This window comes from Eurosta solidaginis, unplaced genomic scaffold, assembly GCF_040869045.1.
Source record: "Eurosta solidaginis isolate ZX-2024a unplaced genomic scaffold, ASM4086904v1 ctg00001065.1, whole genome shotgun sequence".
NCBI lineage: Eukaryota > Metazoa > Arthropoda > Insecta > Diptera > Tephritidae > Eurosta > Eurosta solidaginis.
Window position 1 is genome coordinate 574,413 of NW_027136910.1, and position 15,145 is coordinate 589,557.

Genomic DNA, 15,145 nt, shown 5'->3' on the forward strand with positions numbered 1-15,145 from the left:
AGAGGTTAAATATACTTATAAAGAAGGATGTATGTTTGCATACAACTTATGTACTCCGAAATCATTCCCCGATTTTGATGAAATTTGCAGGGTCGCTTCATCGCAAACTCAAGAGGATTCCTATCAAATCCCTTCCTGGAAAGGGGACCCGGGAACGATCCATTCCAACTAATTCTATTCACGGTTCGATTTGCCTGAAATTAGGTATTTAAGCAGCCCTTTGTCTGGATTAGTATTTACGAGACTTTTTCCGGGGAGCGGACCAGGGACTGACTGGGACTAAAACAGGGACTCCGGCGGGGACTTGGGCTTTGACTGGGGCTGGGAGTGTAACTGGAACTGGGGCTGGGAATAAGGGATGGTGAAGAATAAGAACTATAGAGAGAAAAGAATGACGGAGAAAGAAACTGAGAAAGATATGGAGTTCGAAGAAGATAGAGAAGAAAATACGGAGAAGGAGAAAGGGACGTATAGAAAGAGAAAAACAGAGGGACGAGTGAATAAAAGGACAAGGAAAATGGGGAGGAAAATTTTGAGACAAAAGCTTATGTAGATAGATCAAAGTTAAGACAGAACAACGTATGCCAGGCCTGCTTATATTTATAGATAAATGATATGAAAATTGATTTTTTTTACTTTTTAGAACTTTTTATGTTCTGCTTGCTTGGCTCATTATCAATATATGCAAAAACGTGTACGAATGGGATAAATTAAACAACACGTGTCTCTTAAAGGTAAATAATTATATTTTGTAGCTTATAATTGCGTTTTCAAAGCACTTTACGGAAACTAAAGTAGTATTGTGTGTTACTGAATTATAAAAATCAATAAGTTTTAGAACAAAAATGAATACCCAGCAGAAAAAACGAACGGTGCTGAACGGGTACAAATCGGATGAAGAGCGTGACATTTAGTACTCACACTTGTACCAGTAGCGCTTAGGGTCGAGCTAGGTTTATATATTTAAATAAATTAATTAAAGGCTGCGCCTATTTCAAAACCACCTGCGACTGAGTTAGTTAACGACGCGCTCAAAAGGCAAGTTCAGTGTAGACACTTTTAAGGCATTCATAATTGGTTCAGTCTCCCGATATTCATCCGATTAGCACCAGTTCGGAGGTAGTCATTAAGGGCCTTTTTACTATCTCCAGCTAAGGTAGATCTTATCTGGAGGATAGCTACCTATCAGATAGATTCATTTGACACTTATGTTTTCACCAACACAGGGTGACCTACCAAGGGTTAAATCGATAAGTAGAACAAAACATCTTTTGTGAATACACGAAAATTGGCCAAACAGTTAACTTTTTTTACACTATGTTAGGAAATGCACATAACAGAGACGCGAGTATGTAGAAAATAGAAATTTGTATATGTAAACAAAATAATTGTAAGGCGCGATAACCTCCGAAGAGATCTAAGGCCGAGCTTCTCTACTAATATGCGTCGTGCTCCTCTTGATTTTCTCTACAAATTGGCCGGACGGGACCTACTTGTTTTATGCCGACTCTGAACGGCATCTGCAGGCAGATGAGTTTTCACTGAGAGCTTTTCATGGCAGAAATATACTCGGAGCGCTTCCCAAACACTGCCGAGGGGCGACCCCGCTTAGAAAAATTGTCTTCTAATTGAAAAACCTTATTTCTAAAATTTTGATGTTGCTTTGCCAGGGATGGGAACCCAGGGCATAAGGTGTGGTAGGCGGAGCACGCTACCATCACGCCACGATGGCCGCCAATTTGTATATGTATCTTAGAAAAAAGGGACGGACCTAAATCTATTGCGAAACTGTCGCTTTGCGTGATTGTCTCTAATTTTTTCTGTAGGGTATATACAATGTTACCCGAACTTAGGCTACTTTCTGTTTTTGTTTTGTTATTTGGAATGGTATAATGTGTTTTGTGTGTGTGTGAAATTTCGCTGAAAAAATCGGCATAGATTGCAAGTATAAAAGGTGTGAAAAATTTTAATATCACATTGTCAGTTTCAGTGTTGAAGACGTAAGTGATATTTTGTTGTAATTTCTTCAAGCTAATACTTTACAAAATGCTGAAACATCTGATTGCTAAGTAAGTAACTAAATTATATTATCCTTTCAGAAAAAAATAGTATCGTAAATTAAAAGATATTTTAAGAGTCAAATCGATATATTAGTACAGCACATACTGCTATATGTCCTTTGGTTTAAATTTAGAGGAATATATATGTACATCCTGTTTTTTGAATTTTTCCTTTATTTAAATCAGATATAGTACAGTTAGTGGCATAGGTCCTAGAAAGCTTTATCAAAAGGACGAACTTATTTTATAAGATAGGTCCTGCTTTTAAATATTATTTCTCAGTTTGGTCGTTAAACAAACACAATGGACGCATATAGTATATTTGGGGTCCTCACAGACCAGCTAGTTAACACAACCAGCTAACATAACTTTATTGAGCGCGCTGAATCTGATTTCTGATAGGCTATTGGCTACATTCAATGCGTTCACACGCAAACTAAATTTTAAAATACCGAGGGGATCGATTCGGCCACGTTATCAAATTGGTGATTTATTTCTGCAGTCGGTTGAAAAACATATCTATGTATGCCTTTGCAAAGTTTTCCTTCCAGATATTTTTAGATAATTTTATCGTCTATCACCAGAAAGTAACTAATTCGATACGTTTTGCAGTTACTACGGCGATATAAACTCATTTCATAAATAATTTGACAGAATTTTGGCCTCTAAGCAGATATTTAGGCGATCGTTAACTGTAGCGTTTTGAATTTTTCTTTGTTTCGATAATTTATATGGCGAATGGTCCAAACAGAGATTTTTTGCAAATAATTGCAAAACTTAAAATTTTTCTCTAGTCTATGCTTTCGCAGGAACACACTTTTGCACTTTCATTTGTATAAAAAACATAGAAAACATATAGTTTTTCTAATTATTGTGAAAAACTTTTTAAACACAACAGCAAAGTAAGTCGGTAAAACATTTTCTAGAATTTCTGAATTTCTGTACCCAAGTTCTTTATATTTGTGTTCGGGTGCAAGCGAACATTACATACTCAGATGAGAGCTATGGAGACAAAATAAGGGAAAATCACCATGTAGGAAAATGAACCTAGAGTAACCCTGGAATGTGTTTGTATGAAATGTGTATCAAATGGAAGGTATTAATGAGTATTTTAAAAGGGAGTGGGCCTTAGTTCTCTAGGTGGACGCCTTTTCGAGATATATCCATAAAGGTGGACCAGGCCTGACTCGAGAATTTGTTTGTACGATATGGGTATCAAATGAAATGTGTTAATGTGTATTTTAAAAGGGCGTGGGCCTTAGTTCTATAGGTGGACGCCTTTTCAAGATATCGCCATAAAGGTGGACCTGGGGTGACTCTAGAATTTGTTTGTACGATATGGGTATCAAATGAAATGTGTTAATGTGTATTTTAAAAGGGCGTGGACCTTAGTTGTATAGGTGGACGCCTTTTCAAAATATCGCCTAACGGTGGATCAGGGGTGACTCTAGAATTTGTTTGTATGATATGGGTAGTAGCAAATGAAAGGTGTTAATGAGTATTTTAAAAAGGAGTGGGCCTTTGTTCTATAGGTGGACGCCTTTTCAAGATATCGCCTTAAAGGTGGACCAGGGGTGAGTCTAGAATTTGTTTGTACGATATGGGTATCAAATGAAATGTGTTAATGTGTATTTTAAAAGGGCGTGGGCCTTAGTTCTATAGGTGGACGCCTTTTCAAGATATCGCCATAAAGGTGGACCAGGGGTGACTCTAGAATTTGTTTGTACGATATGGGTATCAAATGAAATGTGTTAATGTGTATTTTAAAAGGGCGTGGGCCTTAGTTCTATAGGTGGACGCCTTTTTAAGATATCGCCATAAAGGTGGACCTGGGGTGACTCTAGAATTTGTTTGTACGATATGGGTATCAAATGAAATGTGTTAATGTGTATTTTAAAAGGGCGTGGGCCTTAGTTGTATAGGTGGACGCCTTTTCAAAATATCGCCTAACGGTGGATCAGGGGTGACTCTAGAATTTGTTTGTATGATATGGGTAGTAGCAAATGAAAGGTGTTAATGAGTATTTTAAAAAGGAGTGGGCCTTTGTTCTATAGGTGGACGCCTTTTCAAGATATCGCCATAAAGGTGGACCAGGGCTGACTCTAGAATTTGTTTGTACGATATGGGTATCAAATGAAATGTGTTAATGTGTATTTTAAAAGGGCGTGGGCCTTAGTTCTATAGGTGGACGCCTTTTCAAAATATCGCCATAACGGTGGACCAGGGGTGACTCTAGAATTTGTTTGTATGATATGGGTAGTAGCAAATAAAAGGTGTTAATGAGTATTTTAAAAGGGAGTGGTGGTAGTTGTATATGTGAAGGTGTTTTCGAGATATTGACCAAAATGTGGACCAGGGTGACCCAGAACATTATCTGTCGGGTACCGCTAATTTATTTATATATGTAATACCACGAACAGTATTCCTGCCAAGATTCTAAGGGCTTTTGATTTCGCCCTGCAGAACTTTTTCATTTTCTTCTACATTAAGTAGATGTCACACCCATTTACAAAGCTTTTTTCTAAAGTTATATTTTGCGCCAATAAACCAATCCAATTACCATGTTTCATCCCTTTTTTCGTATTTGGTATAGAATTATGGAATTTTTTCATTTTTCGTAACTTTCGATATCGAAAAAGTGGGCGTGTCATAACCGGATTTCGGCCATATTTTACACCAATACAAAGTGAGTTCAGATAATTTTTTTTAAGTGGGCGTGGCCGTTCTTCGTTCTTCAACGACTGCCAAATTACAGCTTACAAAATATTAAAATTACCTTCTTTTAAAAGTGGGCGGTGCCACGCCTATTGTCCAAAATTTTACTAATTTTCTAATCTGCGTCATAAGTTCAACTCACCTACCAAGTTTCATCCCTTTTTTCGTATTTGGTATAGAATTATGGAATTTTTTCATTTTTCATAACTTTCGATATCGAAAAAGTGGGCGTGTCATAACCGGATTTCGGCCATATTTTACACCAATACAAAGTGAGTTCAGATAATTTTTTTTAAGTGGGCGTGGCCGTTCTTCGTTCTTCAACGACTGCCAAATTACAGCTTACAAAATATTAAAATTACCTTCTTTTAAAAGTGGGCGGTGCCACGCCTATTGTCCAAAATTTTACTAATTTTCTAATCTGCGTCATAAGTTCAACTCACCTACCAAGTTTCATCGCTTTATCCGTCTTTGGTAATGAATTATCGCACTTTTTCGGGCTTTCGAAATTTTCGATATCGAAAAAGTGGGCGTGGTTATAGTTCGATATCGTTCATTTTAAATATCGATCTGAGATGAGTGCCCAGGAACCTACATATCAGATGAGATACCTCAAAACGGACAGACGGACGTATGGCTCAATCAAATTTTTTTCGATACTGATGATTTTGATATATGGAAGTCTATATCTATCTCGATTCCTTTATACCTGTAAAACCAACCGTTATCCAATCAAAGTTAATATACTCTGTGAGCTCTGCACAACTGAGTATAAAAACAACAATGTTACACGTGTGGCACTTTATATTTTGTTAAGTTTCTCTAAACTTTTTGACTCTAATTTAAATATATTTTTCTTTCCGTATGTTTCCGCATTCTTGGAGGCTGCAAGTCTTCTATTATTTATATTTCCGTAGGAATATATGCAACTGTTTCATCTACTACAAAGTTTTATTTAACTATCAAATGCAACTCAGCTTAAAGTACTCTTACGTACCAAAAAAATGCAACTCTAGACCTGAGATTTACGAGCGAAGCTGTTTGTATTTTGACATTTATCCCTTAGTTGACACACTTTGTATTGTACACAATGATTGTGAAAGTACTATATTTTCTCTGTTTTAAATATGAGTCCACACATATCAAAAGTGCCTAACTCCACAAATGGAATTCTTACTAGTGTTTCGTGTATTATACATTAGACGATCAAATCAAAAGTTTTTAATAAAACAAGCAAGGTTAAGACAAAATAAGGGAAAATCAACATTTAGCAAAATGAACCTAGGGTAACCCTGGAATGTGTTTGTATGGCATGGGTATCAAATGAGAGGTGGTAATGATTATTTTAAAAGGGAGAGGGCCTTATTTCGCAATAAGGTGAACCAGGGGTGACTCAAGAATGTGTTTGTACGTTATGGGTATCAAATTAAAGGTATAAATGGGGGTTTTCAAAGGAAGTGGCCTTTAGTTTTATATGTTAAGGCGTTTTCAAGATATCGACCAAAATGTGGACCAGGGAGACCAAGAACATCATTTGTCGGGTACCGCTAATTTATTTATATATGTACGAACAGTATTCTTGCCATGACAACAGAGCACACAGACCTTGCTGCCAACGACCCAAGGCTCGTGGGCTAGAACGACGTCCTCATATGTTGTGCTGTGGCGTAATATTAGCGCAGCCGAAGCTGCCTTAGAGTGGTGCAGGTTTATTTGCAGTACCTGCGCGCTCGTTAACGGTCGGTTTCAGCATCGACGTCCATCCTCCGCTGATCCGCATCGTCGTATCCTCCTCCACGATAGTATCGTCGAATTCAGCATCCGACGGATCTAATTTCAACAGAAGTTGCTCGTCCATGCTAGTAAAGAACTGGCCCGCAATCTCAGATACCGAGAATGTATCGCTCTCGCTGAGTGCTAGTTTTATATCGGCCCCATGCCCACTCAAAGTGTTGCACGGGTCCTCGCGATTTGTTGTGGCGGTTGCGGGTTCGCTCGAGGCGGTGCCCCCAATCACCAGATTTTCAGTCGGCTAAGAAGTTCTTAAAAAACAATAAAGAACTATTAGTCCTGAACGCTGACAAGGGCAACGTAACAGTTCTGATGGAAAAATCTGATTACGATAAAAAATTACAGGAAATGGTAAACGATATTTCCTCATATCGGGGTTTGAAACGCGACCCACAAACAAGTTACAGGACAAGAATAATGAAATTGTAGAAAAACTTTTTAAAAAAATGTGATAAATATAAAAGAAAAATATAGTCTCCTCAGTACACTGCCAATACGCCTAGGTTGTATGGTTTGACGAAAATCCATAAAGAGGGAGTTCCACTTAGACCCATATGCTCGTCCGTTAATTCTCCGTCGTATAATTTATGTAAATATTGTAACGAATTTAGTGAAACTCCGTTTGTTTTACACCTTCTGCTAAAGTTCGAACCGCTAAATTGTCGAAAAAATAACTCCAATATTTGGCAATGCAAAATGGTCTTTATTAGATTACTTTGGGAGTAGTACAATTATACTTCACAATTATACTTCACTTCGCAACTGATAGCGTGTTTAAATCAAACTGCTTACTGACTAATCAGCTTTCGCTGCTTTTATACTCTCTGTTGCTCGTTCACCCATTTCTACTGAGGCCTAGTAACTTCGAGAACTTCACGCCTGGTTATCAAACATATATGTAAATGTATATTTGTAGTTTATAGTCTCTCGCATAGCCACATGCATGTGTATATGTGAGTACTACTTCAGCTGATGGTGAGTATCCCTCTGCTGCCTTTTGTCCATGATGATTGATTTGTTTACGTACATACTGCTTATTATCGGCTTAGTGATGGTAGTATCGGTTAGGAATACTAATATTCGTCACACTGCCCTCCACCTAAGTCTAATCGTCCCGATCAGATAAATCTCTCGATCTAACCGCTGCAAGCCTCTCCAAGTGAATCACCATTCTATTTCGTGGTTTCCCAATTGTTTGTATGCGGTAGACGACATCACTGATCCTCTTCACAACTCTGTACGGGCCTCCTAAATTGCACCAAAATTTGGACGGAACACCTTTCCGCCGGTGAGGGTTGTATAGCAGTACCAAATCTCCCTCCAGGAAACCTTCCGGATTATTGTTCTTGTCGTACCTGTGTTTCATCCTACTACTCATTATCCTGAACCGTTCCGTCACACTGTGTTGTTTGGCGAATGAACTACTTCGCAGAGCTTTATCTTGACGAAATGACTTTGCAACCTCAGTATAGTCTTGACAGTTCACAACAGTAGTGCGTCCTGGCTTGAAATTACCCTTGTGTTCTTTCTGGGAAATTCTTTCCTTCGTTTTAGTGCGTCCATTTGGTTTTGTCAATGCCAGTGTTTCTCTCGCAGATACCTTTGATTTTGCTTTATTTGGCCCATTCGTTCCACCAACCTTTACCTTTGACTTTCGTGGTCTTTGTCGAGTCTCCTCCACCAGCACTCGCTTACTGCTGCACCCTTTCTCCAAACTGAAGTTAAGTGGCACATCCTGGTTCGCATAGCGCATAATCCTTCTCTGCATATCGATCCTGATGTCATGGTCAACTAAGAAGTCCACTTCCACTCCTACTGAAACACGTATTTTCCTTATAGCAGAAAATATTCCTAGTAAAAAATGGACGGGATCGGTTAAATACCATGGCAAATTAGATATAAAACAAGTTTAAAAGGGTCGTAGACAAGAATAATAAGCTATAACTTAGCAAAAAATAGTTTTGAATCAATGATATTTCACTTATCATGTTTTATTGTAAGAGGAAACAGGGAGTAATTTTTTTTAAACGGGCGGTGCCACGTGTTATGTCGACAAGTAATTTATCTGAAATGAAATGTACACTTAAAGTACACGCTGCGGGCTATGCGAGAGACTATAAACTACAAATATACATTTACATTATATAATGTTCGGTTACACCCGAACTTAGACACCTTTACTTGTTATATTTTATATTTACCTTAAAAATCGCTTAGGTATGTACATCTGTTCACTATATATTTCTTATCTTATAAAGCCGATTATTTGGAGATTACGAATGGGATAAGATTATTGTTCAACCCCATTCATGAAAGGTATGAAGTCTTCGGCACAGCCGAAGACAGTCCCGTCCTTACTTGTTTTTTTGCGATTTTGCGAAGTGGAATTCCGGTTACAGTTAAGATAATTATTGTGCTTTTGTAGGGACCTCTCCTTCATTGCCAGGAGGGAGGCGTATCAGTTTGACGAGGGCTCTCGTCACTTGGCCTCGAGCGGTCATGATTGCGACCACTTGAATTCGGTCGTCGTAGCCAAGGTAGACTTTGACCACCCTGTCCAGTCTCCATTCATTCGGGGGGAGGTTGTCTTCCTTTATGCTCATCAAATCCCCTATTGTCATATTTGTTTTTTGGTGCCACCATTTGTTAAGTTTTTGGAGTTCGATTAGGTTGATGACCGATGGTTGGTTTTCGCTGGCATCGGGTTGTAGAGGAGCAAGTAGTACCCTTCAATTAGGAAATGCCCAGGCGTTAGTCGTTCCATATCGACTTTATCATTTGAGGATGGGGTTAAGGATCGAAAATTGAGACAATACTTCATTCTGCGCAATAGCGTGGCAAAGTCCTCGAATTTTTATTTGGAGTTTTGAGACATTTTCGTGAAATGTTTTGTGAAAATTTTGACTCCTGCTTCCCACAGCCCCCCCCCCCCCCCCCCCCCCATGTGAGCAGCCGCAGAAGGGATAAAAAACCACGCTATTTCTTGGTGGGTGTAAAGAGCTAGGATCTTGAGGCGGGCATCCGTTAATAATGCCTTAAATTCTGCTCTTAGCGCCCGAGCTGCCCCGACGAAGTTAGTTCCGTTCCACATGGATGGCCTTCGTAGAGAAGCAGATCCAGCCAAATACGTCTAAAATAAGGTCGACTGATTCGTTAATAAAGAACCGTTTGTCCGCTAATATGATTTTAGGGAAAGCTTGTAATGCGGCTGGATTTGCCTGACAGGTTGGGAGGTTTCACTTTCGCGGATACCTGATTAGTGATACCAGTGACAGCCTAGTAGGCGGCAAGTTGATACGGCCTTTGAGCCTTTCTGTAATAAAGGTGCATTCGGGCCCAGAATCATTTAAGGCACGCGCCGAAAAATTTGTATTATTGTAAAATACGTTTTCGTGTGCTGTACCTAGTAAGGCTTCCGTATTTTATATTGGAAGCTGAGAAACATGATGTGACATTATTGACATTGTTGTTGTGCTTATTTGCCGCATCACGCCTCTGCATTGCTTCGGCCGAAGTGCTTGGGATGTTGTCATTGGGGTATGATCCTTTTGACCTACCCGTAGGTGTTGATGCAATTGCCTGAATATGTAGGAGCATGTGATGTCGTAGGTGGCAAGTGCTGTAGTTATATGAGCTAGTACACTTAGACACAGTATGTCCCGACGAGAGGCACTTGATACAAGTGTTGTTACTTTTAATAAAGTGTAATCTGATATCGGACAGCTTATGAGTTTGGGCTCGTTGGACTTGCACATACTGCACGCGCGCTTGGCCACGCTTCTTTGAAAGGCGCCAAGCTTTCGGCGCGAGCGAAGAATCGGTAGGCTGTCTACCGTTCTGCTGTTTAGGGGCTTTACTAGTATCGCTACCGGTAATTCCTGAAACAGTTTCCAGTGCCTGGAATCTATGGGAAGAATTTGTCCATTTCTTTCCACTTGGAGACTTTTGTCTTATTGGCGACTGTCTGTTCCCAGAGAGCTAAGGTACTTTCTGGCAGCTTGGTCGAGCATAGGTAAGTAATGATGGCATCCCAGTTTGAGATGTCGATCTGAGCGTTTTAAGGTACGCGATACAATTATTGATCTCGCGTTGCGTCGAGTTACCACACTCACTCAAAATTTTTTTAAACTAAATAAAATCTTTAGTTGGGTGTTGATCAGGATACTTTAGTCAGGATACCTGTCAGTTAAATTCTTCCATGCTGTGGTGAAAACGTCGTTTGTGAGTTGGTACTCTAGAACAATTTCCTTTGCTTCCCCCTCAGTCTTTTGAATGAGGTAATACAACCTCTCGGCATTAAGCGGACTCTCGTTGATATATATGGCCGTGAACATGTCCTGGAAAGTTGGACAAGATAGGCAATCGCCCTTAAATACTTCGGTGTCGCAAGGAGGCAAGCTGATATTGCGTTCACGCTCGCGCTCTCCTTTGGGTCGAACCTCACTATCTTTTTAGACCTTTCATGAAAATGAAATAGTATATTAATTTCGGCACGAATACTAAAATTGTAAGTTCTTAAAAGAAAATAGATAGACCCACCACTAGGTATACCGAAACAATTAAGATGAAGAGCTGAGTTGTTTTAGCCATGTCCGTCTGTCCGTCTGTTCGCTTGTCCGTCTGTCTGTTTGTGTGCAAACTAGTCCCTCAATTTTTGAGATATCTTAATAAAATTTGGTGAGCGGGTGTATTTAGGTGTCCGATTAGACATTTGTTGGAACCGGCCTGATCGGACCACAATAGCATATATCCTCCATACAACCAATTTTTCAGAAAAAGAGGATTTTTGTCATATCTTCCTCAATTTATCAGATTGAAGCTTCAAACTTCACCATATGCTTTCGTATATTACACATATTGTTATCTGAAAAAATTAAAGAAAAAAAACTTTTTTAAAAATAAGCTTTTATTATGGTTAACAAAATTAACTAAAAAGTAAACAATAAATTGACTCTAAAGAAATATAACACTTTATAAGTTCATTGTAAGCTTAAACGATAATTAGGCTTTTTCGTCTGCGACAAAAAAATTCTATATTGTACATAATTATATTTTTTTAACATTAAAACTTTACACCTAAATTATTAAAGCTTACAGTTTATAACACAGTCCAAATTGTTCTAATAAAAAACGTGTTAAATTTTGATGGTATAATTAAGAACATTTAGGATCTCATTTTCTGGCTATCGCAATGTAACACGCTTTTATTAGAACAATTAGGACTGTGATATAAACTGTAAGCTTTAATAATTTAGGTGTAAAGTTTTAATGTTAAAAAAATATAATTATGTACAATATAGAATTTTTCACGAAAAAGCCTAATTATCGTTTAAGCTTACAATGAACTTATAAAGTGTTATATTTCTTTAGAGTCAATTTATTGTTTACTTTTTAGTTAATTTTATTAACCATAATAAAAGCTTATTTTTAAAAAAGTTTTTTTTTCTTTAATTTTATTTTTTACTTTTTAGTTCGTTTTATTAACAAGTAATAGAAGCTTGTTCTTAGAAAAGCCTTTTTCTTAAATTTAATTTAAATATGAATTTTTTTTTTAATTTTTAGTAGGGTAAAATATTGTTTAAATAAGTTATGTAAACTTTACTTAGTTACTTGTAACGTTTCTCATTCTATCCATTTCTTTTAATGCATCAACATTACAGGGTTTCTTCGAAGTCAACTTTGAACAGTCGAGTTCTTCGATTCGAATACCTGATAAAGACCTAGCTCGGCTTAAAGCCACATAAGCTTGACCAGCAGCAAATAATTTGCAGCCTAGATAAATAACAGCATGATCTACAGTAGTTCCCTGCATTTTGTGCACAGTTGAAGCCCACGACAAGACAATCGGGAGCATTCTTCTTTCAGCTGTGCCGTGATTAAATTTAGAAGGAAATTGAACTGATTTAGGCTGTATTATATGAACGCCATCGTTACCAAAGTCTACGCGAACCGATGGTATATCGTTATGGTACAGTTGAGCACGTCTGTAATATGGCCACATAATTTCAGTAATGTGACCTATTGCTCCATTTACAAGTCCCTTAGCAACGTCAACGTTACACCTCAACATAACTTTAGCACCAACAAATATTTCTAGTTCTTTTGGAAGACCTCCTGTTTTGTTAATGTCTGAGTGTATTATATTATTAACATCAATCTGATCATTGTTTTTTGTTCCATCAATTAATTGATCTTGGGCTGTTATTTTAAATATTTCTATATTTTTCTTCCTAAAATGTTCGAGAACGGCTGCATTGTGTTTATTGACTTGCTGATTCGTTGGGTAAATTCGTAGAGCGTTTTCAATGGAGAACTCTCCAGAGCTATTTACAAGTAATTTCTGCATAAGATCAGAAAAGTGTTCAGTAGTCATCTCACCTAATCTCAAAGAGTTCAATATATTCACAAACTTATCGCAACCCTTTTGTCTCATGTTCTCTTTTAGCTCTATTAAAGAGAACAGGCGCCATAAATGTGTCGCTGGAACCATTCTTCCTGGTTGATCGAATACTTGGTTTCCTCGTACCGGAGGTAGTTGCATTAGATCGCCGAACAAGAGCACATTAAGACCACCGAACATTTCTTCACTATTCTTAAGCTGTTTTAATCTGGATTCGATCATGCAAAGCATCTCATACGGCACCATTGATATTTCGTCAATAAATATAAATTGTATATCTTTCCACTGCAACCGCATTAATCTGAGAAAGTTTCCCGTCAGCATAGGCATTTGGGATATTTTTCCATCTTTTTGCACAGGTAACTTTAGTGCAGTATGAAGTGTAGAGCCTCCAATCAAACGCGCTGCGACTCCTGTTAGAGCGCACACTTTAACGACAGTCTTGGCATGGCAACGGTTGGCTTGATTTTTCAGCAATTTAAACAAAAATGTTTTACCAGTTCCCGCGTTCCCTGTAATGAAGAGCCTTAGTCTGTTGTCGTCTCCATGAATCTGCTCTTGAATATTTCGTGTCACAAACCGAAATACTTCTGCCTGATCACCATTCATAGCTCTGCAACACGTACTGAACTCATCATCAGCCATACATTTTTCAGGGGCTTCGATTTCATCAATGGGTTCGTCATTAGGTTGTAGATTTTCTTCACCGAGAATGTGAAATGCGTGAACTTGGTTAAACGCGTTTTCTAGCTGTCGGTCTCGTTCTCTAAAAAGTTGCATACGCTCGTTGGTTTGGCGGAGGAATTCTTCTTTTGCCAGGAATGCTTCCTGAGCGGAGTCGTATTCTTCCAGTAGCTCACATTCATTACGATACGGCATGTATTGTAGCAAAAGACTATAATAATAGCTCTCGGGGTCTGTCGCTGCTACAAAGTATGGAACTCGTACTATGGCTGGAATATTTCGAACTACAAGTTTACTATTATCGGGCAATGTGATAAGTCGTCTTCTGGTGGTCTTTTCTTGAGATTGGTGATCATCTACGGATTCATCGTTGTTCACGTTGTAGGTTTTTTTTATGTAATAAGGCTCAAATAACATTGCGAATTCTAGCAAACTCATCTTAATAAAGTCGAATTCTGGGTGTTCGTGTGGACGTATTTCGTACCTGTCAAAGATATTATTGCAATATCCCGTTGCTTGTCCGTCGTCATCAAATTTTAATACTCGGTATCTGACTTCCGGCTTACGAGTGTTTAAGAAAATACATTTCCTTGAGCTATCGCGTAGATTTAGATGACACAGTCTAAATGCGGACTCACAAGCAGAGATTTGTCGCTCTTGCATAATTCGCATACAAACCTTAAAGAGTTTTCGGGATATGTCACTTTCTTCACGTTGTATGTTTCGCACTGCCTGGGCCAGACTTGAATCTAATGCATTTGGTTCAGATTTAGAGATATATTTCGCAACATAATATGCTATTGCTTCATTTGAGCCACATGGTTGCAAATCTATATTCCCATTCCAAACCTTTAGGAAAGTTGGATTATAATTATTAACCCATCTATCCTCCAGGCGTCGCCTTAGAATACAAATTCTACCACCATTCCGGAGGTATTCATCAGAAGTTTGATCAATTATCCGAGTTTCATCGGATTCTTGTCGGGGAAATCCGAACCGGCAAGTATTGGTGTTGTTCTTTTGACAGGTATGGGTATGACGGTGAATTTGATTTTTTTTAACCAATTCATAAAGATCAGTATTTTCTGGTGGCAATTGGCAGGATACAACTTGGTCAAGGAGACGAATGCCTTCTTCAGTTTCAAAAGATGGGTAATTTTCGATCCATATTACCATATGTAAATGTGGGCTCCCGCGATTCTGATATTCAATGCGCCACCAGAAATCTTTCATTTGGCCGCCGAATACCTCGTGAGAATATGTTAAAAACGTTAAAAGTGCATGAACTCTTACCATAAAATGCCGGCTTACAATAACTGGATATGATTCAATCAATTTTTGTACTTCCAATATGTTAAGGCCGGTAGGATCTTCATTTGGTCTCCCGTCAGCAATCAAAAGTGTCTTTCTCATGTCAATCCAATTCAAATCGTTGCAGCTGAAAGTTAGAAAATACGTCGGTGGTCCAAGACACCTGATTTGTGCTACGAGATCA

The 15,145-nt window shown here is 38.4% G+C and overlaps 1 protein-coding gene across 2 annotated transcripts in view; it reads left to right on the top strand.

Moving 5' to 3' along the window:
• The first annotated feature begins 1,976 nt into the window (after positions 1-1,976).
• Positions 1,977-15,145, top strand: part of LOC137235762 (uncharacterized) — a 133,601-nt gene continuing 120,432 nt past the window's right edge. For both annotated transcript variants that reach the window (XM_067758613.1, XM_067758614.1), the window contains exon 1: positions 1,977-2,069. In XM_067758613.1, coding sequence (XP_067614714.1) covers positions 2,047-2,069 — 23 coding nt within the window. In that variant the 5' untranslated portion in view covers positions 1,977-2,046. The remainder of the gene's footprint in view (positions 2,070-15,145) is intronic.